This window comes from Urocitellus parryii, chromosome 8 (assembly GCF_045843805.1).
Source record: "Urocitellus parryii isolate mUroPar1 chromosome 8, mUroPar1.hap1, whole genome shotgun sequence".
Classification (NCBI taxonomy): Eukaryota; Metazoa; Chordata; class Mammalia; order Rodentia; family Sciuridae; genus Urocitellus; species Urocitellus parryii.
Window position 1 is genome coordinate 20,955,587 of NC_135538.1, and position 27,618 is coordinate 20,983,204.

Consider the following 27,618-nt stretch of genomic DNA (forward strand, 5'->3'; position numbering starts at 1 on the left):
AGCAGGGGTGGCCATCCTCATATCAAATAAAATCGATTTCAAGACTAAGTTAATCAAAAGGGATAAAGAAGGACACTATATACTGTTAAAAGGAACCATTCACCAACAAGACATAACAATTATCAATATTTATGCACCAAATAATGGCGCTGCAATATTCATAAAACAAATTCTCCTCAAGTTCAGGAATCAAATAGACGAAAACACAATAATTATGGGTGACTTCAACACACCTCTCTCACCATTGGACAGATCCTCCAAACAAAAGTTGAATAAAGAAACTATAGAACTCAATACCACAATCAATAACCTAGACTTAACTGACATATATAGAATATATCAACCATCATCAAATGGATATACTTTTTTCTCAGCAGCACATGGATCCTTCTCAAAAATAGACCATATATTATGCCATAGGGCAACCCTCAGTAAATATAAAGGGGTGGAGATAATACCATGCATTTTATCTGATCATAATGGAATGAAACTGGAAATCAATGATAAAAGAAGGAAGGAAAAATCCTGCATCACATGGAAAATGAACAATATGTTATTGAATGATCAATGGGTTACAGAAGACATAAAGGAGGAAATCAAAAAATTCTTAGAGATAAATGAAAATACAGACACAACATATCGGAATCTATGGGACACAATGAAAGCAGTTTTAAGAGGAAAATTCATCGCCTGGTGGTCATTCCTCAAAAAAAGAAAAAAACAACAAATAAATGAGCTCACACTTCATCTCAAAGCCCTAGAAAAGGAAGAGCAAAACAACAGCAAATGTAGCAGAAGGCAAGAAATAATTAAAATCAGAGCGGAAATCAATGAAATTGAAACAAAAGAAACTATTGAAAAAATTAAAAAAAAAAAAAGAAGATAGAAAGTGATATTTATAGTTCCATTACATGGCAGTCACATTCTGATTAGTTAATGGCTTGGCTGGTTTTAGCAAAAACCAGAAATTCCGGTTATTAATTAAGCAAAGAAACAAACATACAAAAAGGATCTCAGGAAATAATGTTTTGGATACCACAGACATTTCTGTCTCTTGTTAATTTTTGTAATTCATGTCTGGTTTAGCAGAGCCTGATACACATGGCCCATCTAGAAGACATGCTTTTTAGAAAAATACATCATGTTTTTCTAGAAATATAAGTATTTTCTGAACTAAGTACAAAGACAACCTAAGGGAAGACTGTCATTTGTTTTGTTTTTCTGGATCCTTATTCATACCTTAGCATAACTTCTAACTTCTGATCCTAAGAATGTATTGTTGCCATCCAAGGGTACTCTACTTTTTAAAATCCTGAATTAATGTTGATGATTGTTTTATCATCCATTTGTTATTATTATAGATTTCATAGATCACTAACTGTATCTATTTGCAACACAAAAACATAACAGTAATTCAGCATCCAAAATGTACACTGAAGGATGCTAATAATAAGACAGAAGTGTTCTATGGTTAAATGCTTTAGAAATACAAAGTGATACGCATTTAGGCAGTTTCTTTTCTTCAGATTTCTAAACATCTTAATATGTTCATGTGTATTGTGACTCTCCAAAGGGCACTAGAGCATCAGAAAAATTCTTAACCAGAGAATCGGTTATGGTTTTGATATGAGAGGTCTCCCAAAAGTGCGTGTGTGAGACGGTTCAAGAAAGCTCAGAGGTGAAACCATTAGATTATGAGAGCCTTAACCTACTCAGAGCATTACCAGTCTGTATTAACTGGGTGGCAGCTGTAGGCAGGTGGAATGTGGCTGGAGAAGGTGGGTCAGTGAGGGCCTGCCTTTGGAGCTTACATTGTGTCCCTGTTGAGCAGAGTGCTGTCTCTCTGCTTCCAGGTGGAATGTCCTGAGCTATTTTCCTCTGCTTACAGGTTTAAGTGGTGTTTATTAGATTTTCATTCTGTTCAAAGTAAGAAAGGCCTTTGAAAGAGTTGGTGTACTAAACAGTGAATGTGTTTGGAGTGGAGGAATATCCAAGAGCAAACCACATTCGCATATGTGGGTGGTGTGTGTGTGTGTGTGTGTGTGTGTGTAAATTTCAGTGATATATAACAAGCTAATAAAAACAAAACTTTTTCATTTTTTTAACTTTTATTCCAACTACCCGTGCCATAAATTATTGAAGACAATTGCTTCCTAGAAATTCTTAATGTGACTATTCCTTTGTGGTAGAGCAAATGTTTAAAATATTAGTCTATCATAATGCATGTTTTATTTATTTTAACATATATTTAAGGATTTTTTAAAATTCAGAGTAGATTTATAATTTTAGAATCAAGTAACACGATTCTTGACAGTTTCCTATTGGATGGCTTCAGAAAAGGATTACTCTGCTACTAGAGTAGTTAAAATCCAGTACAAAGATGAGTTTAAGGATTTGAGAGAGTAGCCAACTGAATGCTAATAGCATTTAGTTATAAAAATGAAGGCTCAAGAGAACTTTATGTATATATTTTTATATCCAACATTATTTTTCCTTATCAATAAACTTTTGATATACAAAAGAAATTAAAAATGCCATAAGTATACATATATGTAAGAGGCAACAGAGTAAGATTTAAAAAAAAAAAAAGGAGAGTGAACTGGAGTATATGAGAAGTTTCTAGAAAATATGCAGATTTATCAGCATATAGGCTCACTCTATAGTTTATGTTCATTAATGTGCATTCAAGGGTCAGAGTCTGGTAGTGAAGACAAAATGAATATCAAAGTCATTTTGTGTTAAAATTACTTTTATTCAGGATGAAAAATACAACATGTAACCAGATTAGATGATAATCTATGAGTTATTCTTTACCACATATTTCAAAAGAATAATATACTTATTTCCCATTGTTGTTACTGCAATATATTTCTTTTTATTATTACTTAGACGGTTACAACGTAGTGTTTCATGTAGCTTTTCTGTAATAGCAGATAGAGAACATTTTGCATACAAATACAGGCAAAAAAATTAACATATGACTTCTCCAAGAACAAGGAAAACACCAAATCTACAACTTGGAGTTCTGAGTTCAGGGGATTTAATTTTTTCTTTAAATAGGTGCTTTCTTGGGTATGATATGGCCTGATAAAAAGCTCTAGACTTTGCAGACTGCACAGCATAAAGCTATTTCCAACACAATGGAGGAAGATGGATCTGAGGTAGAAAGGTGGTCATGGCTTTCCTCTTATATAAAACATTTTTCTTCTTCTCAAAATATCTATGCTGCAAATAGACCCTTGCCCCCCAACCCACCCAACCTATTCTAAAAGAATAGCAATTTCTAACTTTAAGCCTCCTCCTGGCCAGATCCCAGTTAAAGAGAACCCAAAGTTAAAATGTCCTGATGTTTTAAAAGCACATATGCTTGAATCAAAACATATTATTCTCATTTTTATTTTTGGTTTCTCTACATTTGGTAATTAAGTAACAGGTTTACAATGAATCAATTAAATGTTTTTTAAAAAGGAATCCAATACCTAATTGAATGTTAAAAAGAAAAAAAAGGAACCAAATACCTAACTGAATGCACTCATAGGCAGAGGCAGGGGTACAACTAAGCATTTCATTCATTCTTCTTTGGAAGTAGTAACATAGGCTTTTGATAAGCACCCTTCCCAAATGCACTGATTAAGTGAAGGGTAGTAACACTTCTGCTCATTCCCCCAAAAGGTAAAAGAAGACATGCACTGAACTTGGGTCTTGGGTCTGCTTTCAGAAACAAGTTTCGAGAATGATAAAAGGACTGGAAAATACAAAAAACAACAAAATTTTCTTGAAGGGGAACTAACAACATTGATGTGTCCTGGTCTCACAATAGCTAATAGCTAGCTATGTATTCAATGATGAAAATCAAGACCCCAGGACTAGAAAATGTTGTGGCAACATTTGTTTTCTGTATCAAAATGAAAACATGCTTCAATGGATAACCTTTGGTAAAATGTTCTTTGAGATTATTATAATGCTGTCTTCTCTTATTGTATAGATTGGGACATGAAATAAATAAAGAAATCAAGATTTACTTACACAAAGGCATAAAGAGGAGGGGAAAAAATTCCAATGGTCATGCCATTTAGGATTCTTATTGTGGTTATCCAAGTGGTTACTGAAGAAGCAGGTGTCTGGTGTCAAATAAAGTTCAATAGTATACTCAGAGCTGTTGCCTAATCCATATATATACATATATATATATATATATATATATATATATATACACATATACCTATATATGTATATATATGTAAAATATTCGATTTAAGTCTATGAACTTACTAATTTGGCCAAATTATAGAAAAAATACACAAAATCTATTTGGTCATGTGGCAGATGAATTATAAATAACCAAAACATAATGTAATAAAGTCAAAGAAATAAATGAAGTCATTGTACGAGGTTAATATGGACAGCAAAAGGAATGTAAAAATGTAAAGTGGTCTTCTAATTCTTACACAAATTTTGTCATGGTTATTAAAAAGATAGTATCATATTAGAAAGCCCCCACCCACTTTCCCAATGCTGTATACATTATACAAATCAGTGACAAATGTATTACCATTTCCAAATATCTCTCTGTTCATTAATTTACAGTTGCATAGAAAGGGAAGAAGAAAACAATAATATATGGTTATTATAAAAACAAAATATCCTTTTCTCTTTGGATAGTCAAGTGTTTTACTCCCTCAGTAGAACACACAGTCAGCGCTCAACAGCACGTGTCAAGGAGCCATGGAGCTTCTGATTAAATGGAACTTGGAATTGGCATTTGCAGAAAAGGGCAATACTGTAAGTCAGGAAATGTCAGCCGGCTGGATGGATGCTTCACATTGCCTGTGGGAAGGGAAAATGGCAGTGTCAGAACAAGGTTTGCATGAAGTATTTCAGGTAGCAAAGACCTGTCAACTCTTCAATAGAAGCATTCCTTTCAGAATTAGTGGAACCTCCTCCTGCTGAGTTCAGAGGGCACCCCTAACTCTCATGTGACTTGGGGCCCTCTGGGGTGAGGTCCTTCCCTTTCATTCTGAAGTCACCTAGTCTCCTTTTCACTACTGCAGCTAATATGAAAGGAAGTATGGATGCCCTTCCTTTTGCACAGGCTGGAAATCAAGAAGACTTGCTTCTTCCTGTTGAAACTACCAGTGGTGAGTATATAATGAGCACCCAGCCCAGCTCTTGGTGTCATGAGAGGTCTCCTGTGGAGACGACATTCTGACAGCTCCAGCCTCTCAGTAGTGAGCTGGGATCCAGAAAGGAGAAAGAGAAGGCAGAAGAGTAATCTGAGGATGTGCAGAGGTGGCCATTAAACTTAAAATGACCCAGGCAAGAGGATACAAATTCAGACCACACTCAACGGAGCGGGCTCAACTTTTCCAAGGCAAGGTCAAATAGTTGTCTTTTAAGGGTATTTTGAAGGTATCTCAACAACACTTCATTCATTTCTGATATGGAATCAGTGTCAACCAAAGTAAATTCAAAGAACTTTGAGGACAGAGAAGGAGAGAGATCAATTTTACCTGTGAAAGAACATGCTGTTATATACTAATATTGATAGGTCAAAAGGATTTTTAAATCTTTTTTTTTTTTTTTTTTTTTTGGTAATGGGGATTGAACCCAGGGGTACTTAACCACTGAGCCACATCCTCAGGCTCTTTTTTAAATATTTTCTTTAGAGACAGGGTCTCAAGGAGTTGTTTAGGGTCTCACTGAGTTACTGAGGCTGGTTTGGAATTTGCAATTCTCCTGCCTCAGCCTCCCGAGTCACTGGGATTACAGGCATGTGCCACCATGCCTGGCAGAGTTTTAAAATCATTTCTATGCATCATTATCCCTGGGAATTGGATGTGTCTATTGATGAGTGGACAACATCTCTGATGCAATATAATTGTTAGCACAACTATCCAGGTGAAAACATACTTTTCATGAACTTCCACTTGACCCAAGAAATGGAAAAATGAAGAGAGAAAATGCTGAAGATTCAAGGAAAAAAAAAAAGGAATGAAGAGGGAAGGGAGAAAGGAAGAAGGGGTCTTCTGGATGTCAGATGTTTGCTCTGTCCAGGTACATGTAGCTCTTTTCAAACTCAATTTCTTATTTTTTAATTAATTAATTAATTAATGGTACTTGGTACTGGAGATGGAGCTTTATCAATGAGCTACATCCCTGACCCTCTTTATTTTATTTTGAGACAGGGTTTTGCTCAACTACTCAACTCCTGCCTCAGCCTCCTGAGTTGCTGGGATCATAGGCATGTATCATGTGTACCTGGTTAAACCCAATTTTTTAAAATCTGAAAATAATGTAGAAGAAGGTCTTTTAGATCACTTTAGGCTTTAAAGTCTGAGCACCTGTAAAGTACTTGAGGATTTATAAGATGATTCCCTCTCTGCTTCCCGGCCACCATCACCCAGGCTTTGCCGGCACCTTGGGACCACAAGGACTAATCACAGCCCCTCTCCTTGTTCTTAATGGGTTACTGTAACACACTCCAGATTCCAGATTTCCAGTCGCCCTTTCATTCTACATGCTGTTCCACAGAGAAATATGAACTCCTCTAAGTGTGTCCCCATGTTCTACCTCCATAGTTCTTGAAACCCCGCCCCCCCCACCATGGCCCCTGGATCACATGTCCATGATTCAGTAAAACCCTCATCCTCTACCTCTTCTCTGGATGCTTTCCTTCCCTGCTTGCCTAATCAATATCTGGATCTTCAAAAAGATACAGATTCCCATATAAAAGTCACACATGACTTTTCTCTCACTTCCTCACAGCCCTGAGAGTCTTTCTGGGCCTCACTGAAGCTGTTCAGGGTTAGCCTCTTTCTTTCTCTTCTCCATGGAAACACTCATTTGAATCTCAGATAGAAAACACAGTCACCTACTAGCTCCTGGAATCACCTCCTCACTTCTTGAAGAAGAGTCTATCTGTAGATTCATTGTCACCCACCGGGAACCTCTTTTTAAGTCAATGATTTCAACACCTGCATAGACGACTTTGCCAACACTCTGACCTCTCACTTCTTTGAGCGCCTCTTCTCCAGTGATCCTGTCCCCTTCCTCTCTTAGCCATTGACGCAACATGCCATTCCTCCAACATTTCCATCAACCCACCTTCTGACAACCACATCTAGTCTTTCAGTTTATTTCTGATAGAATGGCTACATCATCCATCCTTGGACCCATACAGCCTTGCCTCTTTTTTTTTTTTTCTCTCTTTCTCTCTCTCCTACACTAGACTCAATGTCTCTCACCATTGAGCTTAAGGTTCTGATTAAATCATTTCAATCACCAGTCACTACTTTGCATCTTTCCTTGATGGGGTTGACCCAACTTTGACTTTGTTAAAATATTAAATATAACACTACAGTAATTCTGGTGCCTGTGTTTATGAACTGGAATGTGGCTGCAGGCTGGCCTTCTGTTAAATTCATGACTGGCACATTGGATGCTGTCCTCTACTGCTGCCTGGTTGTCACACTATTTCTGGGGGCATCTGCTCTGGTGTTCTCCAAGCACATCCTCCATTCTCTCCTTACATCTCTGACACCTCCCCAGCCTCGCTCGCTCCTTGATGAAGTCTAGTTTTCAATTCACTAAGACAATAGAAGCAATCAGAAGAAACCCATGGCCATCACCAATGTGACATGGAATAGTGTCTTCCAGCCAAGACCGCAGCTCCCCTGCCAATAAGACACTCAGAATGTTCACCATTTTTAAAAAAGACTAATTAACAAGCTCGTGGAAAAAAATCTTCCTAAAGATCTACTGTGGTCCCATGGCACATTATTACGAGGAGTCCCTGCTAAGAAAAATACTGCAAGGCATAAAGCTATAGCTGCCAACAAATTGCAACAATATTTTAAATGAAAAATTCTAACTTTTCCCCACCAGAGTAATAATCTTTGTATCACTGTTGTGGTACTAGTCACTTTTTAAAAGTCAATGTTCTATACAAACTAGACATGAGAGACAAGTGGTTGGCCAAATCTACCCAGGGTGACTTCCAACTAGCATATAACATGACATTAGAACACAGAAGATCAAACACATGGTATTTTTGCTATCTGTAGAATCTGGCTTGGAAGCCTGCCTTTATGACCCCTCCAGGTTGACAAACTATTGTACAGAATCAACTAGCATTTAAATGCCAAACAAGTTTATGTATTTATATGGAGAATGAAGTAAGACTAAAATCAATGGTAGCTAATCTGCTTACTCTGGGTTAGGATCAGCAACAATTGAGCCAATCAAGACATTAACTCTTACCTGTGGCCTGCTGGGGACATTTGCTGAAAAAGAAAACAAAAGAAATCAGTCGAAGGCCCTATTTTTGCTTTATTGCTTCCAGCTTTCATGCATCAAATGTGTGGCATATACCACTCAGAGTGGGATAAGGGTTCAACTGTTAATGGATACTAATAGGAGAATAAGGACCAAGCTTTCCTCACTCCAGATGCTCTAAAAAGGGATAGCTCCTAGTTTCTCATATCCCATGTGACTTGAAATAAAAAGCCCACCAAAACATATGTAAGCTCTCTCAAATAAATACGCACGAAAGCATTCAGTGAGCACATTGCAAAAAAATCTCTAAGCTTTCTATTTAAATCACATCATGAATTTGGTTTATGTATCAGAACAGACAAATTCAGCATATTTTGTTGAATAGTATAAATTGTGACCAACGGACCACTTGGAGTCAATGGGGTCTGGTTTCTGCCACCCTTAGCTGACTTTCTCTTGGAAATTATGGGAAGAGGGTGGATATGTGCTTGTGTCAAAGAAAGGACTAGCCCACTCCTTGCCAGCTTTCTGGACACTTGGATTAATGCCTAGGATAGGCCTAGTTGAGAGCACTGCAGAAGTTAGAATGGGGCGTCTATTTCAACTCTGCCTCCAGATAGCTCACTTTCCTCTTTGTTCTGAAGCTACAACAGTGAAGCTTGTCGGATCCAGTGGGCTTTGTGAGGGCAGCCACTACCAAATTACTTTTTCAAGGTCTCAGATGTTTCAATCCCCTTTTGCTGCACAATCATGTTTAACACAGGGGTGAAAAGGAGGAGTTCCAGTCCCCTGTAATGGCAACTATGTTCTTGGTCCAAAAGGAGCCAACCTAGTCATCTAGCATGCTGACTCTCATTTTCCTCTGCAGGGTGGCAGAGGGTGGAGAAGACATCAGTGACCACAGGCTGGGTGCCAGTGCTTTTGTAATAACCTCCCTATGATGCCTGGAAGGTAAAGTGTGAACTCCCCTATTGGGGCGAGAATCAGGCTACAGCAACTCTCCCTATCAGATATGCAAGTTATATCCAAGAGAAAAGAAGTGGATTCCAAGTACCTGTTGCCTTTATACACTCTCTCTAAAAGAAGCAGTTATGCTTTTCTTGTATGTAACGAATAGCATACCCTAGACAGAAGTACATCCCATTGTGCTCCAAATCAATACTTTTAACCCTATAGCTTTTTTATCAAATAAAACGCCATAGATACTTCCCTGCACAAATCTTACCAATGTATTTCAGAAGAAAATTAGGAAATTCCATTTTAGTAGGTTTTGAGTCTTTAATAAATGTCACTCAATTTAACAAATACAGGTGATTCACAAGGGAAATCTGCTGGTAAATTAACAATAACCTTAAAAGTATTTTTGGTCCATCAGCAAAATTACTCAGCTTACTACAAGTATCCCATACCTATGAAGGACATAAAAGGAAAAAAAAAAGTGGCAATATATTTTACACTAAAAAAGAAATGGGTAGAGCAGTCAGTGGAAATTTTAGCATGTATATTAATTGGCAGCACAATTAAATTCACTTCATTAACTCTCTGCCAGGAAGAGAAGGCAATGCTTTCCTTTCTACTCAGAAACTATGTAATTTTAAGATTTTTAAAAGGCTATAATTCAAAAATGCCATCAGGACCAATTGGGATATTTATTGAAAACAGAGGAATTCTAAAGTAGACTTTTTTTTTTTAAAGTCATGTTAATATAAGCAATCCATGCAATTAGGATTTATGAATACAGAGTTTCATTTTAATTCCAAGATTGCCAGGAGAAGAAATTCATTTGTGGCCATGCTAGTTTTTAATCCACTAAGGATCAAAAGTCAAGATTAACATGCAGATCAATTCATCGCTTGCTGGTGACAAGCAATTTTAAAGTTCTCATTAGTTACAGGGGCTCAAGAGATTGGTTTGGCATTGGGAGAGTGCCAATACGATTTGTTTAGATAAATGCTCCAAAGGTGGTCAGTAAGCTCAGGGAATTGTGAAGCCTTATTAAAATATTTGCTAGCTGAGCAACTTAAAAGGGGCACTAGAACAAATGGATCCTACAGAATCTTCTGCATACCATCTGGGAAAATGTCAACTAAATCTTTCCAGATAGAAAATGTAATCAGTCACATATTCTTTCAATTCAGAAACATGTAACAAGTTACCAATTCTATGTCACATGCAAATTAATCCTCTAATTTAAAAATACACAATAACTTTAGGAAAAATTTTAAAACATATAATCAATTTTAGAAATCAGTCAATTGAGGCTTTTTTAATAGGAAGTTGTCTGTCTTGAAGATTTTTTATACTGTCAAAGCAAAATATAAATACCAAGAAGATCAAACTAAACCCAAACTAACAGCATGACTTACAGAAGCCCCCCCCCAAAAAATCTGAATTTCAAAGGACTCTAAAATTACACTTTTGATCATTTCTTATGTGAGAGGTAATTGAATTCCTCAAAATAACACATGCCTGGTACCATTCATCATTCACAGAAATGATGATTTTTGGAAAGCTATAAAAATCATAGATATCTGTGAGTATACAAACATAAGATGAGGGGGATATGGAACCAGCTCCCCATTAAGGAATCTCAGGGCTCCAGACAATACCTCTAACCATGGAGAACCACTCAGGGGAAGAGGTACCCATGCAAAGGCAGGGTTAGCCTCTGATGTGGGTACCTTAAAGATAAATACTCTTTTCAGGAACCAATATCCAGCTGAATATGTTGCCAACCAAAAGGAATTTTAGGCATGTCTTTAAATGGCAGGGGGTGGGTCATAACATGAAATGAACACATTTACCTCTTAAAACTCATTTTTTTGCTCTATAATTATATATGTAATTTTAGTTATATTGTTTGGAGTATGACATTGATCAATCTTTTACACAATCCACAGTTTAGAGTAACTGCAGTTCAGAGTAGCTGCTTTAGAAAATAAAACTGGTTAAAAAAAATCATGAATCTGTAAGAAAATTTTAACACAGAAATTATATATTTTATATTTGTTAGCAGGCATACACTTATACAAACTTCCCATCCTGGCTCTCACTGCCAACTGATTTTTAAATTGAAAATGTCCACCATGGCATTAAAAAAAGAAAAACTTCTAGGCAGAATTTGATTTGTAGATTTTTTTTCTTTAATTATTAATATCTTTTGGTGTAAGCTGAACTAAAAAGTAATATCCTTTAGAAATTTAATGTTGAAACTCTTACCAAAAAGTATGATGAGGTTTCATGTAGCCATTAAATCATATACAACTCAGAACCAAAACCTCTAAAATAAAATTCAACCTTGAATTATAATTAACATAAAGGATTTTATCTATTAATCTATTGTGATGGCTATATAGCCTAGAAAATAAGCAACAATCTAACAGCCTGACTCTTAAGCTGTTATGAGACTCTATAAGAGTCAAAAGTGTGTGTGTGTGTATGTGTGCGAGCACATGAGCATTGTGTGTATATGTATATGGGTGTTGGCTGATGTGCACACACACTTGGGTGTGTACATGTGTTGTGTGTGCACATGTTTGGGGCAGAAAATGTGGCGACTGACACACTGTAAGTATGATTCTGCAAATATTGAGAAGAAAAATAATAAAATTACAAATAAACACCTGGGAAATGACGTGTAAATATAAATAAAAAGTTATGCACTTGTGGAACTGATAATATTCCCTTTAGGCTAACACTCTTGAAAATTCAGAGAATATATTTTAAATAGTTGTCTTTACATCTTGCTAATGATGGCATTTTTTAAACTACAGAGTAGTGGAAAATGAAAGAAAAACTTTTGATGAAGACAATATATCTTATTTACCCACAATATTGATAATTGATAGTATCTTTTTCTTCGTTTGGTTATTTTCTAAGGAGATGTTAGAAAAGGGTGAAATGGGAAGCTGTGCTTCATGTAAAATCTTACTTTAGTGGCTGTCTTGCTTTAAAATCAGTGTGAGAGGATTTCACCCTGAAATTACAGATAATATTTCCGTACTCTTTTGAAAATAATTTAAAATTAAGTGTGGCACTAAGTAGCGTGCACATGCGTGGGTGTACATGTGCGCGTGCACACACACACAAACACAAGTAGACTGTTTCTTTTGAAATCACAGAGGTTATTTAGGTGAGAACTCAGCAGAAATTGCAAGGGGGCAAGATGCCAAAGATAAAAATTGGAAAAAAAATCAATAACTTAGAATCATTATAAAATTTCCCCTTGGATTTGGATTGTTTTATTTGGTGATTTTCTGGTTCTTGGTTGTTCATATAGAAAATTCACAAAGCCATAATCTGTGATGCTTTAAATCATTTGGCCTTAACAAAATGATTATTTTATCCCATGAAAAAAGAAAGTAACTGAAAAAAAAATTCTGAAAATAATCCCCTTATATACCAGCATCCGATGACATCTGACGGAAATATCTGAAGAAAACAGGGAATTACATTAGAAAGGCTATTTTCATGCCTTGTTTGGCATGCTGCTAAAGCTCTCCTTTGAAGTAAAACAAGTTTCTTATGATAGCTTGCACTGACAAGAATAATTTCTTCTTAAAATCAGACATTATTTTATTTGCCTTCCTTTTATCACTCACAAGACATATGGAAAAAAAATCTCAGAGTGGGCCTGTGTTGTCACTGCACCCCCGTGACGTGATGGTGTCGAGGCTGAGCTTTTTTTCTTTATCAATATGTGGAAATGTTTGCCTTCATTTCAAATAATATTCAATCCTGTTTCTAACATGAGCTTTTGCTACCCTACCCAAGAAGAAAGGGGCTGCTTGCAGAAAACGAAAGGGTGGGACATAGCACCCAGCCGTGCGTGATCTTTCATACTCACGGCAGCAGGATGGGAAAGTGTTGTTGATCTGCTCCATGACCTCGGTGAGGTCCGTGCTGGTGTCCTGGGGTGGGACTAGCAGGTCCTCTGCTGCTGCAACAGCACACAGAAAGAACAGAATCTGAATTCAGTGCCCAGACTCCCACCAACACTCAACATCAGGTGAAAATTCTATGACTGGCCTCAAAACATCAATGGGAAATGACTTCTCATTGAAAAGACCATTTCAGAGGAAATATCAAAAACATTTTTAATATTCAATTGTTGGTAATATGATTTTATATAATTAAAATGTATTAGATGCCTGTGTCCAAAGGATCCATGCACTATGGTAAAACATAAGACTGAAAGTAAGTAATGTAATCATCTATTCTCAATGTCTTAGCTGAAAATCCATTATTTTGTACTGCAAGTATGTTTTTATCCAAAAAAAAAAAAAAGACCCATATAGGGGCTGGGGCTGGGGCTGAAGGTCCTTCCTAGCGTTAATGACAGGTCTCCCTGTGACCAGTGATGGTCTTGGTGGGACCTCTGTCTCAGAGGGAAGGAGAGGTAATTTTTACTAGCACGAGATATATAAAGATTTAAATGAGTTCCCAGACCTGGGCAGAGAAACCTACAGTTTGGGGTAATATGTTTTGAATGTGTAAAAACTATGAAAATTAAAGAGATATGACAACTTTTAAAAAAATAATTCTTGAAGCAAATAAAAAGTTAATTTCTTGCTCATTTCAAAAGGGATTTTTTTCATCTTTTACCAAAATTCAATCCACTCCTATAAACTATATAAACAAGCAAATTATGACTTATTACTATTCTAAAATGTTTGCCTTTTGATGTTGTTAAAATGGATTTGCACTCATTTAAAACCAAAGAGAATACACATTTATGCTCTAAGGCTCCTTGAAATGAAAACCAAACAAATGGCCAAATACAAAGCAGACTGGGGATGTAGCAGTGCCTTAGGGGTACTGACCTGCCTGGTGAAACTGTGGGCCTGGGTCAGGGTCAAGTGAGTAGCTCAGTGCAGAATGCTGAGGTGAAGCCCAGGGGGAGACGCCATTGATTCGGGAATCGGATTCAGGCTGGAATCATATGAAGTGGTTAGAGTAGAGACAGGATTCAAATAACCCTGAAGGAAAGCAGTTCCCTTTCAATGTTCCCTCCCTCATCATGGATAATTAAATCAGATGCAGGTCTTTGCCTTCAGGCATTTTCAAATAGCTCTTAGCACCAGCTGGTGGGCACACTAGTACTTCACTAGAGAGAAATACAAGTGGTCCTTCCCTTCTGTGTGGCAACTTCAAGAGCTCACTTGGACACACTGAGGGATTCATTTACCAATGTCATTTTCATTTCTTCATTTTTCCATTATTTTTATATTGAACAAGTGAACTTAGAAGCATGTTTCTCTCATCTTTTAAATATTAGCACTGGGCTTATAATACAGTAAATGTATTTAATTACAGAATTAGTTCAGATTTAAAGGCAATATTAGAAAGAGTGGATAAGAGCAGGATTTGGGGTCATTTGGCTTAAATTCAAATTCTAACTCTGCCATTCAGAAGCAGTGTAATTCTGGGAAAATTAAACAATTTTTTGTGCCTTGGATTCTTTATTTATAAAAATAAATTTTATAAAATACTTATGAAAATATTATAAAATATTATAACATTATAAATAAATTTATTAAAATGGCAACAGGTGCCCATGTCATAGGAATCTGAGGGGTTGATGACTGAGTATTTCTAAAGTGACAGGAACATTCTAACACCTAGCAGATACTTCTTAAATGCACTCTTATCCAAATCTTTAAAATGGTCATTGGTATGTTGATGAGTATGCGGTCAAATTAGAAAACAAAATTCCTTGTATACAGAATGCAGAAGTTATAATTGTTTTGTTATAGATTTTCCCATTAAATCTGTATTAGCTGAAGTCTGATAGTTTTGCTTGTTTTTATTATCAGAGTTAAATTTTCCCATCTACTTCTGGCATTCATGCTAAATCATTAACAAGGGATAGGGATTCCACAATCTGGGATATTCAGAGTCATTTAGATATTAGTTATCTTCAAACACATTACTGTGCCATTCCTGAGGCGCATGAGCCATTAGGCAGCTCTGCCTAATGGGGTGGAGGGATTGGAGGGAGCAAAGCGGGAGCACAAGAGTGTTTAGGTCTCCTATAAGCCTCTACAAGCCACAGCTGATAAAGGTTTCTTCCGCAATGATTCTACATATGCACTAGGCTGTCAACATTGACACTCATATTCTAAGTGAGAGATCACATGAGCAAACTCATCCTTTTCTCAGGCACCATTTAGAAACTTCCAATCCAGGGTATAAGCAATGGCATCTTTTCAGTGTGTGACTGGCACCTAGGCAAGAATTGAGCATTCTTGAAGTGTTATCAGAAAGCTAGGTCTTGGGTCACTCTTGGGGGGGGGGGGAGTTGTTTTCAAAAGATGCAGAATTTGGAAGCCCTGAGCTAAACCTCCCACAAAGCAGTGCTACAAAAATTCGAGATGATGATAGGAAAGAGAAAAGGGCATACGGTCAAACTATCAGGAGAGATCTGTGGCCCACTACGTAGGTAATGCAGAAATTATAATGTTTTGACTGATTCTGACAAGTTAAAAAGACACTGAGAGCAACTGTGACAAGATAGTTTCCTAAAATTTGAGCAAATCACTAGCAAGAAAGTTGTTTTGGTTTTGATGCCACGCATCATTTCTGGAGAAAAACATCCTTATTCCATTACCAAGGAGCTCCACACTGCCTAAGCAAGAAAAAAGGCCAAAGAGGACATGTCTGTTGATGTCAGGGATTCTCTAAGCAAGAAGTTCCTGGCCCTGCACCAGGATTCTACCCCCTGTGCAACCACTGTCAAGGCATCTTCATTGCTCGCACTGTGTCATGATTCCTGCTCTTTAAGCCAACGTGTAATGAGTACTGGACGCTGTGCAGCATGCTGTGTCTTTGTATAGGGTGTGTTTTGTTATATACAATTGTAATATAGGATACTATCTTGTTGTGGTCTTCAAAACTGCAAGCTATTACCCATTAATGAGTTATAAAATTGATTTAGTAGGGTCTGACCAGCATTAAGAAAGAAAAACAAGAGAAGTAAAAAAAATGAAGAAGCAGCAGCAGCAAAGAAGGGTGAGAGGAAGGCAGACAGGCAGGGAGGAAGGAGGAAAAGAAGAGGGAGGAAGGAAAGGAAGAAGAAGAAAAGGAAAAGAATAGAAAATTAAGAGATGCATTTCTCTATAAAGGCAAGTATTATTTTGTATTCACCAAACATATATGTTTTCATCACAATACAAATTGTATTTCTTATTGTCATAAAAATTTGCAAGCAACTGCCATAAAACATGGACCAGTGTTAGAAAATAATAGTAGCAAATTAATAACCATCTGTTACTCAATTTCTTGGAAATAGTGATTTTTGGAGTACGCTTTCTTGGCTGGTGGAAGAAAGCTTTAGAATGCAGATTCGGGTCACTTGCTGTCCTTTAATCTCCACAGATGCTTCCCATATGCGATGTAGTAGGCAAATGTATGCCGTGGGATCTCTTCTATTAAACTATTTTGAGCTGAGATAAGACTTCCGTGCTAAAGAAAAATGAGATTCCACTGTAAACTGGGAAAACACATTTTTCTGTGCCAGTAAGGATTTAATGTGTACACACAAAGGGATTCCTAAGCCTGTCCAAATTAAATTAACTATGGAAGTAAGAAATTGAAGGTGGACCTCTACGTCTAGTGGTGTCAGGCCCAGACCTCTGGGAGGTGGACAGGTGCCACAGGGGTTGTGGCGCTGGATCAGCACACCCTACCTGCTCCAGCAGCTGTCGAAGGCGGTGCAGCTGAGATTCCAGCTGTTTGTTGTGATCCTCTAAAATCTGCATCCTAGCTTCCAGCCGACCTTTGTGCTGCCTAAGGAGTTTTGCTTCTGCTATAAGTTCTGAATCCTCAGACGTGTGGTGAGGAGATGCAATCGAGTCTGGAGGTGAGCCAACAGGAAGCCCCCTTCTCAGGTGTTGGTCCTTCAGCTGCTCATATTCCACCTGCAGGTTTCTAATCCGGAAAAAAAAAAAAAAAAAAAAAAGAAAACACTGAAATTACTATTGGGTGCAATAGTAATCTCCCACACTGTCTATGGGCTCCAAATTTAGCTTGTGCTACTATTTCCTCTATGTAAAGACATGTATCAGCAGTAAGACCAGCAAGCATGAAGGAAACAGTGGCTTTAAACTAGTATTGTAACAGACATCATCAATATCAAGCACTGTCAGATCTGCTGCCCCTATCCCAATGGGTCAATGTCCTCCAAGACCTTGATTCCACTCTGACATCTTGGACAATCGTTCTGAAAAGAAGATGGGCAGGGAACACCCTGATAGCCACATGAAAGAAAGAGTGATAAGTTTTCTTCTCCTGGGCCTAGCAAACCTTTGTTCTTCCTCTAAGTCAGCAATGATCCGCTCCAGTTCTCCACGTTCTTCCCTTTCCACAGACTTCAGGATCTGAGCTGGACTTTGAGGCTGGCTCACTGGGGACTCCCCACCGAGCGTCTGGCAGTACTGCTGGATGAGGGCATGCTCGTCCTCCCTAGCAAAACAAGGGGCACAGACACAGAAGCTTGTGTTGGAATGGTGAGTCTCTGGACAAACAGGAAGTAGAAATGCTGATGCCCAGGTTGGTGGCTGGGCCAAGCCCCTGTGTAGTGGTGCTGCACAGCCTCCCTTTTAGAACTCAAGCAAGACACTCATCTATCAGTGCAAATGTATGATGCACAGTGAAATTTCATGCTTGTCTTAGTCTAAGAGTGATTTCCCATGAATCTCAGAATAAAGATTGTGCTCAGCAGAAAAAATAAGGCATGAAAGTTAATATAAATAAGGTTTAAATGTTAATAAAAGTAAGGCTTAAAGAGTTAACACGAAACACTTAAAATAAAGAATATAAAGGGCAAAATCACTCCCCAAATGTCAAAAGAACAGATTAAAAGACCAGTGACGTACACTAAACTGACCGCCCTATCTTCAGCATTTACATTTCATTGTAAGCAATTTTGAAATACTTTATAATTCATAGAATAGGGTTTACCATCCTTACAGTCTCTTATTTAGGTAATTAAGCACAAGTGATAATTGCAGATGTTTTACTTGGTATTATCAGTAGGTAACTTTTAGGATCAATCATTCTACATTAAAACATTGACTAAATTGAATTCCCTGGAATTCTCTCATTTACCTGACTACTTGTCTCATGAACTAGACATATCAATAGTGGAGGGGAATAGCAATCGACATAAGCAGAAGCATCACAGAGTAGACTAAAGTTGATCCAATTGTGGAAAGGAAAACCTGGAATTTCTTCTCCTGCATGAGGAAGATACAGTCTGATCTTCTTGTAAAGGTGTGAATACCAGATCTCCTGGCTACTGCTAATGGAGAAATCCTTTGGCAGACTGTACCTGCTCTGCTAAACAAGTCATTTGCTAAATAAGTCCTAGAATCTATTGTAAGATATTGCTTCAGGACAACCTCATGTAAGTTATGTAGCTATCAGAGTATAAAATGGAACAATTCTGTCACTGAACCCTTCTGTGTAAGTGATGTGGATACACATACCTCTTAGCAACCTCCTCTGTCACTCTGTGGACAGACCATATCCTAAGACAGCCAGGAAGAACCAGGTGCTGGGAGCTCAGCCTTTCTTTGCTTCTCCTGGGCCTTGAAATTACTCGTGCTCTTGAGCTGATTAGTGAGCTGACGTGCAGCAAGTGCTCTGATTCTTTTTGAGTTTGATATGAAATCTTGCAGTTTATTTTGATGAAGAAGGGACTCAAATTATATCTGTGGTCAGTGAGTTCTTTAAAAAGCTGTGACCTCCTTCTAAGCACAGAGATCATAGGGATCAGAGGGCAGCAAGGAAGCCAGGGAGGAATGTGAGGGCTTTGCTCACCAAGCAGCTTTCAAGAGCTTGGATGACATATGGGGACAGGAAAGATGGTGGAATGAGATGGACATTATTACCCTAGATACATGTATGACTGCACTTATGGTGCGACACTGCATTGTGTACAATCAGAGAAATGCAAAGTTATGTTGCAATTATGTACTATGAATCAAAATGCATTCTACTCTCATATATACCTAATTAAAATAAATAATTTTTTAAAAAGATCTTGTACAAGCCACATGGTGGTGTATTTTGCTTCTATCCCACTCTTCTATCCCTTCCTTTACCCCTCTACACACATGCACAAATAAACTATAGCTATGTATATGTACATGTAGGCACGTGTGTGTGTATGTATATATATTTTTAAATAAAGGTTATACACTTTGGTTAAGACCATAATATAAACATACATACCACCTAATCTTCCACCCCTCAATCAAATTAATTAATTAATTAATTTTTTTAAAGAGAAGAGAGTGAGAAAGAGAGAGAAGAAAGAATTTTTTAATATTTATTTTTCAGTTTTCAGTGGACATAACATGTTTATTTTATTTTATGTGGTGCTGAGGATTGAACCCAGTGCCCCACACATGCCAGGTGAGCATGTTACCGCTTGAGCCACATCCCCAGCCCAAATTAATTAATTAATTAATTAATATTATTATTATTATTTTGGTGCCATGTATTGAACCCAGGGGTGCTTAACCACTGAGCCACATCCCCAGCCCTTTTTTAAGACAGGGTCTTACTAAGTTACTTAGGGCCTCACTAAGTTGCTAACACTGGCTTTAAACTTGGTGATCCTCCTGCCTCAGTCTCCCAAGCTGCTGGGATTACAGGCATGAGTCACTGTGCCCAGCTTCCATCAAATGAATTTTAAGGGATTGAGGATGTAGCCAAGTGGTATGTTGCTTATCTAGTATGCATAAGATTGGGGATTCAATCCCCAGTAATGAAAAAAAAAAATCAAAAGAGGGTGATAAGGGCTAAAGTCAGACAAGATATCACTCTTTGATTTCTTTTCCTGAGAAAGCAGAACATCACTGGGACATAGATGAAGGAGCTGCTACAAGAATCACATATTTGTTTCCAGGTTTAGAGAGAGAAAATGGATAGCACTTGAAACCAGGTCCAAGGCTCCCAGGCTGTCCATGTAGTGGAATAGAAACCTGGTGGGGAGGCCTGGGAGAAGAGTGCATTCTCCTGATGGGAAGCAAAGGGCCAACACCCTTACCATTTACAAAGAGGCAGAAGCAGGGGATGAGAAGAACAAATCCACACCCTGAACCGCCACTTAGCTGCTATGGATCATAAGCCATGCGTAGGTGGAGGCACACCACCCACTTTACATGGAGAGACAGTGCGGGAGGATTAAAGGTGTACGACAAACATACTGACAGGACCAATGAACAAGGCACAAAGATATAGTGGGTATAAAATTAAGTAACTGTAAAGGAAGAGCACAGTAGAACATGATTTTGTTAATATTTCTCAGGTTAAAAGAGATCTGAGCACAGAAACTAAAAAGATAGAGCATCCAAAAAAAAAAAAAAAAGAAAAGAAAGAAGAAAAATATCTACATATATCTCCCAAGAAACTTTCTATATTATAAGGATAAAGCATCACAGGGAATCAGCCAGAAATCAAAATAGCAGATCATCTGTAAATAAAAAAGGTTTAGTCCCCTGCTGTCCAAAATATTAAATTTCAGAGATCATGGGGCAATGTCTAACCAACTAAGTCATTCATAAGACCAGTGTTATGGTTTTCATATTAGGTGTCTCCCAAAAGCTCCTGTGTGAGGCAGTGCAAGAAATTTCAGAGGTGAAATAATTGAGTTATAAAAGCCTTGGGCTGAGGATGTGGCTCAAAGCGGTAGCTCGCTCGCCTGGCATGTGTGGGGCACTGGGTTCGATCCTCAACACCACATAAAAATAAAATAAAGATATTGTGTCCACCTAAAACAAAAAAAATAAATATTAAAAGCCTTGACTTAATAAGTGTGTTCATCCCCTGATAGGAATTAACTGAGTGGTGACTCTAGTCAGGTAGGGTGTGGCTGGAGAAGGTGGGTCATTGGGGGATATGCCCAGTGAGATGAACTCAGTCTCTCTTTGCTTCCTGGTGCATGTCCTAAGCCACTTTCTTCCACCACAGTCTTCCACCAAGATGTTCTCCTCAGGCCCAGAGCAACGGAACCAGCCATCTATGGACCGATAACTCTGCGAGCCCCCAGATAAACTTTTCCTCCTCTAAACTTATTCTTGTCAGGTCTTTTGGTCACAGCAGTGAAAAAGCAGACTAAATCAACCAGCCAGATCATTTACTTGGACTGGCCAAGGTCTTTGTTTATATGACAAAACAAAGAAAGGATGAGCAAGGACAATAGAAATTAGAATAGAAGTAACGGTCATCTCAGGTGTTGAAATAAGAGGTAAACTGATTTGTATATTGGCTAAAATTAGTTATATGATACCTATTAATATTATGCCTAAAAGAAAATGATAAAAACTTAAAGTAATTTTATTTAAAGTGAAATAAGGACATCAAAAACAAAAAGAAAACTTGGACCCCCCATAAGCTGCTGGCAGATCTCATGGCCATGATTTAACCAGATTCTGACTCAGCACTCCTCTGTGCCATAAACACCACTGCATAATTTATGCCCTTAAAACATTTATGCAAACACCAACCAACACAATAGTGCTCAATATTTACATTAATTAAATTTTGTGTTAAAGATTTAGGTACTATGGCACCAGTCAAAATTAGATTTGAGATGCATGTTCTTGTCAACATTTCCGTAGATTCATTTCTTTTGGAAGGTTCATGGTGTTTAGTATATTATAATTATCATTTACTCTAACATTATATTCTTTCTTTAATGTGTCTGGAAGAGAAATAAGGCAGTTTTTACAAAAATAAGAACTTAAAAATAATTATTATATAACATATAATTTTAATCTTAAGTTTTTTTCAGATTAATAGACCTAAAATTTAGATACAAAAATAGATACATTCTAGTTCTTAATTATATATGTAGTAAAAACCAAGAGCACACTCTTTAATTGCAGATAGTACATGACGTACTAGATTAGGGTCATTAAACATCAATACTGTGCCTGGTGCTAAAATAGAAAATGTTTAAAAAATGTAGGTCTACACCAAGAAGTACCATTAGATAGAATACAATTATACTATACTTGTCACACATGGTAAATACTATCTAGATTATAAAATTAACACCTATCAGATGATGAACCATGATTCACTCAATGACCTTTGGGAAGTAAACAAGACATAAATAAAAATAAAAACTTCCCTCCTTTTAAAGACTGTTCTGCTTTAGGCTTCAGATTTGCCAAGAATAATGCCAACACAAACCATGGTTGGCCTCTTCCCTCTATCCTTTCATAGAAGACAGTGTCACCAAAGGGAGAGGGCAGGTGGAAATGGACATTCTGAGGAGAAGGGGCTAAGAAACTGTCATCCTTCAGTTCCAGCTTCTGAGACTCCCCAGGACAGTCCTGGGTCTTGCCCTTCCTGAAATATGGTTGCTCAATTCTTCATTCAAAGTCACTTAGTACCCTCAAAGTTAATGCCTTGATTGGTACAGAGTCAGACTTTCAAATAAAAGGGTATAATGTGGATAAAAATCTGTAAAGTTGGTTCATACTGTAGGCTATAAGTGCGTGAATATGGTGGCACAACCAACAATTAAAGAGTTTAATGGAGGATAAAGCAACAGGAGTGAGAGCATATTCTTCCCCTGTACCAATGTGAGGGAATGAGAAAGACCTGAACTGTAGGTAGAACGGCAGGTACTGAAGATTCAAGCAACTGAAAGGACGTTGGATAATTTAAAGAAAAATTTCAACATTCAGAAAATTTCAACATTCTTACCTCAAAGTATAAAATTCTTTTCTTGCTGAAGAATGAGATTACTCAAAGCCAAGCTTAAAAGGCTGATCAGATGGGTTGTTGAAATATAAAAGCTCTTGTAATGAAAATCTAGCTAGATCTCAAGTGTGAAGCTGGGTGTGGACACAGAATGGGTCAAGGACAAGGATGACCTCCAGGAAGACTGGATGGATCTGCAGATGCTCCCTGCTCTGCCTAGGAAGCCCTTCCTCCTTCTCTCAACACAAAGCAAAGCCAGGAGTGCTCAGAGTGGCATAGCCAGGAGTGCCTACAGTGGCATAGCCAGGAGTGCCCATGCCTGCAGCCAGACTGCTTGGGGATGATCCCAACTCCATTAAATACTATGAGGCTCTGAGCAAGCTCCTTAAACCCTCCTTGGGCCTCCATTTACTGTAAATGGTGCTAACAATGTAAACAAGATTATCAACCCAAAGGTTTTCTATGCCAATCCCCCCAGTGACGTGCAGAGGGCTGAGCACATGGCCTGGCACTGTATGCCAATATTACTGAAGAGAAACCTAAGACTGTTCTTCATGGCCCAGATGAAACAATAATAACCTCACAAGTGCAGAGTTCAAGAAGGGGAAAATTTGCCACTATACCATCTTTTGCTTAAGGCACTTCTGAGTTGGTTTTCAAACTGTTCCAGCCATCAACAAAAACTTCCTAGTCCCTTGATGTTGACTACCTCCAAACACAGGGTTGACAATGAAGCCAGAGTCAAGACAACCTTGAGAAACCATTGAGCCCTCATTCAGAAGCTGGGAATCCTATTTGGTGGTTCTGAAAATTGTCATCCACCATCTCTTGGGACAGTGTCATGATGCAACTAGTACTGGAACTTTAGGAAACTTGCAGGAAAAGGTGAGTGCATTAGAGTATGTTCATACTTCTTTCCTACTGAAAGAAGGTCCCATAAGAAAGAGATGTTTGCTCCTGGGTGGAGCTGCAATTTCCCAGCAGTAATTTGTGTGGCAAACCCAAGGATTAGGAAGTGGACCAGTTGTCCCAAGTAGACTTCGATTTGTCAGTCTCACAAACACTTTGTGCTTCCCTACAGGATCCAGAGTACCCAAAAGCCACTACCAACTGTCCTGCTGTAGCTCCTGGGGCATTAAACAACCCCACCTAGTGCTTGTGGAAGGGAAGTATAAATATGGGTAAGATTTACTGTTTTCTTCTAAGTGACAGAGATTCTCTGGGTAAAAGATGGATTAGGAACTCAAGGGCAAACATGTCTACCAAAAGGGCAGACTCTCCTGTGATGGGGTAAATGTTCTAAGGGCTCGATGCTCCAATCTGTATTTTACAAACTTCAGTAATCTCCATATCATGCTCCTAAATGTTGCTACATCCAACTATTTTCAATTATGAAATGTTTTTAATTGACTCTAAATTGAGATATCATAATTGTTACTTGTTTTATTCTATCCAATATCTATAAAATCACTGATCTGACCTGCATATTATGTATGTGTGTTTTCATATATATTAACTAAGCACATAATTATTTTAATTTTAAAAAATTATAATTTCATACGACACTTTGGAGAAAAATGTGCCTTAAGTGATACAAAAATATACTCTTCTGCAAATAGTTTAAAATATTTTCTCCCATTAATTTTCTGTGCTGCTTAAGGGAATCAAATACACCCTCACATCTCACTGTAATGGCATCTGGGCTGAGTGAGGCATGGGCTGTGTTGGGGGGAAGGCCAGGCCTCCACTTGCTCCACCATTCCAGGAAGCTGCTCATTAAGGGGACAACATCCATCAGAGGAAAGCAGCCCATGTGTGCCAGCTGTCATAGCAGCAATGTGACAAGGAGAGCAGGACCCATAGCAGAAGAGGGGACACCAAGAGCAAAATCTATGGTCACAGAGAGGTTGAGGACAAACAGGATGTAATGCCACCCTCTCTTCCTAAATATCCTACAGGAGATGTCCTTAAGGGAGAAGAAAAATTACCCCTGGCTATCTGAATGAGACTTCTCTACCTCACGCTACTTAAGCAATAGATTTCCTCTGTAATAAGCTAGGAATAAATAGTTGTTTTACTTGGTTGACAAGAAAAGGAAGGGAAAACAGATTGCCACATAACATAAAGCTATTGCCAAGGAGGAAATGAATAACAATGAAAAGATGTTGAAAGTCTATTGTGATATTTTAGTATTTATTGTAGGAAAACTCACTCACCCAGGCCATAAAGCTGACTGAAATGTTAAACTGAAATATTTAAATAAGTAAGTGTTAGAGGTAAGGAGGAAAGAGGACCATCCCAAGTCAAATCACTGTGCTTGGGATCTAAGGTATGGCCTGTGTGATTTAGGCTTGTTATCAGCCTTCTCACCCAAATGGTAAATCACTGCATGTTTCCAAGGAAAAGAACCCCAGGACACTCTGTGATTCAAACTGTGAGAGAGCACAGAACCTCCCCTGCTGGCGTTCACAAAGTGAGGTCTATTATTCATTAGGAAAATACTGATGCACTCATAACTGGAATGTGATTTCTCTTTGGAGGTTCAGACAGTCAGAAACTATTCATTTAACCTCACATACTAGGGAGAATTTGTTCCCCTGCCTTTTCCAGCACCTTGCAGTGACATGGGTTCCTCCATTCTCAAAGCCAGAAGTGAGGCATCTGTGAATCTCTTTCTGGCCTCTCCTCCCTCCTTCTCTCTTACAGACTCCTGTGGTTATACCAGGCATAATTCAGGACACTCTCCCAGTTTCAACACCCTTCGTCACTCTGGAGAAGTCCCTTTTGCCATGTGAAGGCACATGTTCATAGTTTTAGGATTAGGATGAGGAACATTTCAAGGGGCACTGTCCTGTCCACATGGAGGCCTCCACTAGGTTCTTCTCCATATAAGCACTTGCTTCTGCCCTCTAGACTGTAAGGTTTATGAAGATAGTACCACAGATTTATGATCCTACTGGGTATACAGCAGTAGTGTACTAATTAACTGTCAACCACATGTTCTCCAGGAGAAAAAGAAAAGTGCCTCCATCAGTAGCTGTCCCAAGTTCCGCGGTTGGCATACTTCCATCATGGCCAATTTTGCGACAGTGATGTCACTGGATATGGAATTAAGACACACAGTTGCCCACCCCCAACTGATATAATAAATAACCACAAGGACATAAACAATAGTAAAATGGAGTAAAATAACTACTGCAGGGGGCTCGGGTGGTAACTCAGTGGTAGCGGGCTTACCTCAATACCACATAAAAATAAATAAATAAAATAAAGATATTGGGTCCATCAACAACCAAAAATATTAAAAAAAAAAACACTAGGACAGGGTGAGTTTTGACTATAACCTTTGCTTTTATTTTAATATAATTTATTTAATTGCGACTATAAATACATGTAAATAAACTAATTTTTAATAAGGACTCTTTATCAGTCAGCTTAAAACCTTCCTCAAAACATAACAATCAATTCTTACAATTGTGAGAATTGTGCTGTAGGTATGTAATAAATATTTGTTCATTCAATAAATGAAGCAGTATATCTAATGATAGTATATTAATGTATATTCAGATGTAAATCATCTGATTCATTTTTCTTTGCTAAAACATTAGTATTAAAACTAATTTTATTCTAATTTGAAGATAGGATACACTAAGTTTGAGCACTACCTCTGGTCACACAGCAATTTAAAAAGTAACACTTTGATCTTAGTTATTATTTCTTATTTAATTCTTTAGCTATTGTCAACCTTGGTGGGAATTATGTTGTTTAAAAGTATATTTAAGATATTTAACTATTTTATATGAAATGCAAACTAGTAGGTTAAATTTGAGACAAGCATTATGAATATATTATTATCTTGATTTGGGAAAATTTTTCACATTCATAGTACCTGAAGAACAAAGTATGAATAATTAATATATTATTGCCAGGTATTATGATGCTAATCTTTAAAATTTAAAATTAAGAAGTGTCCTGAGAGCTTCTATTTATAATCCAAATGATAAAAAAAATTCTTAAAAATTATTGAAATGAGACTTTCTATATTAGAATGCTTATTTCCAGTTGCCTCTCCATAGTCCCTTTTAGTGAACAATACCCAAGTACTATGTAATATAACTTTTCTGCCTACCTTATACCTTCCCACCAAATCACAATGAACCTTCACAAGTCACATAAACATGACACTATTGAAGGTTTTCAGGCATTACTTCAGAATTAATGTGAATTACACAGCCAAGAAAAGTTTCAAAAGAAAGATGATATGTAACACCAACAGTAGGATGATCAAAGATAAAATATTTGGCTAGAAAGCTTTCCAAAAAGCTTTCTAAAGTCAATACACAAAACATGACAAGGGAGAGAGGAGGAAAGAATAAAAGTGCATTGGACTAGACAAGGAGAATGAAGGAAGGGAGAGTGGGAACAGGAAAGACAGTAGAATGAATTAGACATAACTTTTCTGTGTCCATATATGAATACATGACCAGCGAAACTTCACATCATGTACAACCACAAGAATGGATCCTAATTAGAATAAGTTATAGTCCATGTAAGTATAATATGTTCAAATACACTCTACTGTCATGTATATCTAAAAAGAGCAAATAGAGGCTGGCTTTAAAT

General features: G+C 37.7%; 1 protein-coding gene across 4 annotated transcripts in view; it reads right to left on the reverse strand.

The window, feature by feature from the left end:
• Positions 1 to 2,746: 2,746 nt before the first annotated feature.
• Utrn (utrophin) overlaps positions 2,747 to 27,618 on the reverse strand; it is a 514,146-nt gene continuing 489,274 nt past the window's right edge. For 3 of the 4 annotated variants that reach the window (XM_026397636.2, XM_026397635.2, XM_077801940.1), the window contains 6 exons: positions 17,578 to 17,736; positions 16,962 to 17,202; positions 14,097 to 14,205; positions 13,121 to 13,213; positions 8,260 to 8,282; positions 2,747 to 4,827 (listed from right to left, as the gene is read on the reverse strand). In XM_026397636.2, the coding sequence (XP_026253421.2) occupies positions 4,819 to 4,827; positions 8,260 to 8,282; positions 13,121 to 13,213; positions 14,097 to 14,205; positions 16,962 to 17,202; positions 17,578 to 17,736 (634 nt within the window). In that variant the 3' untranslated portion in view covers positions 2,747 to 4,818. The remainder of the gene's footprint in view (positions 4,828 to 8,259; positions 8,283 to 13,120; positions 13,214 to 14,096; positions 14,206 to 16,961; positions 17,203 to 17,577; positions 17,737 to 27,618) is intronic. The other variant, XM_077801941.1, reaches the window with a different exon arrangement.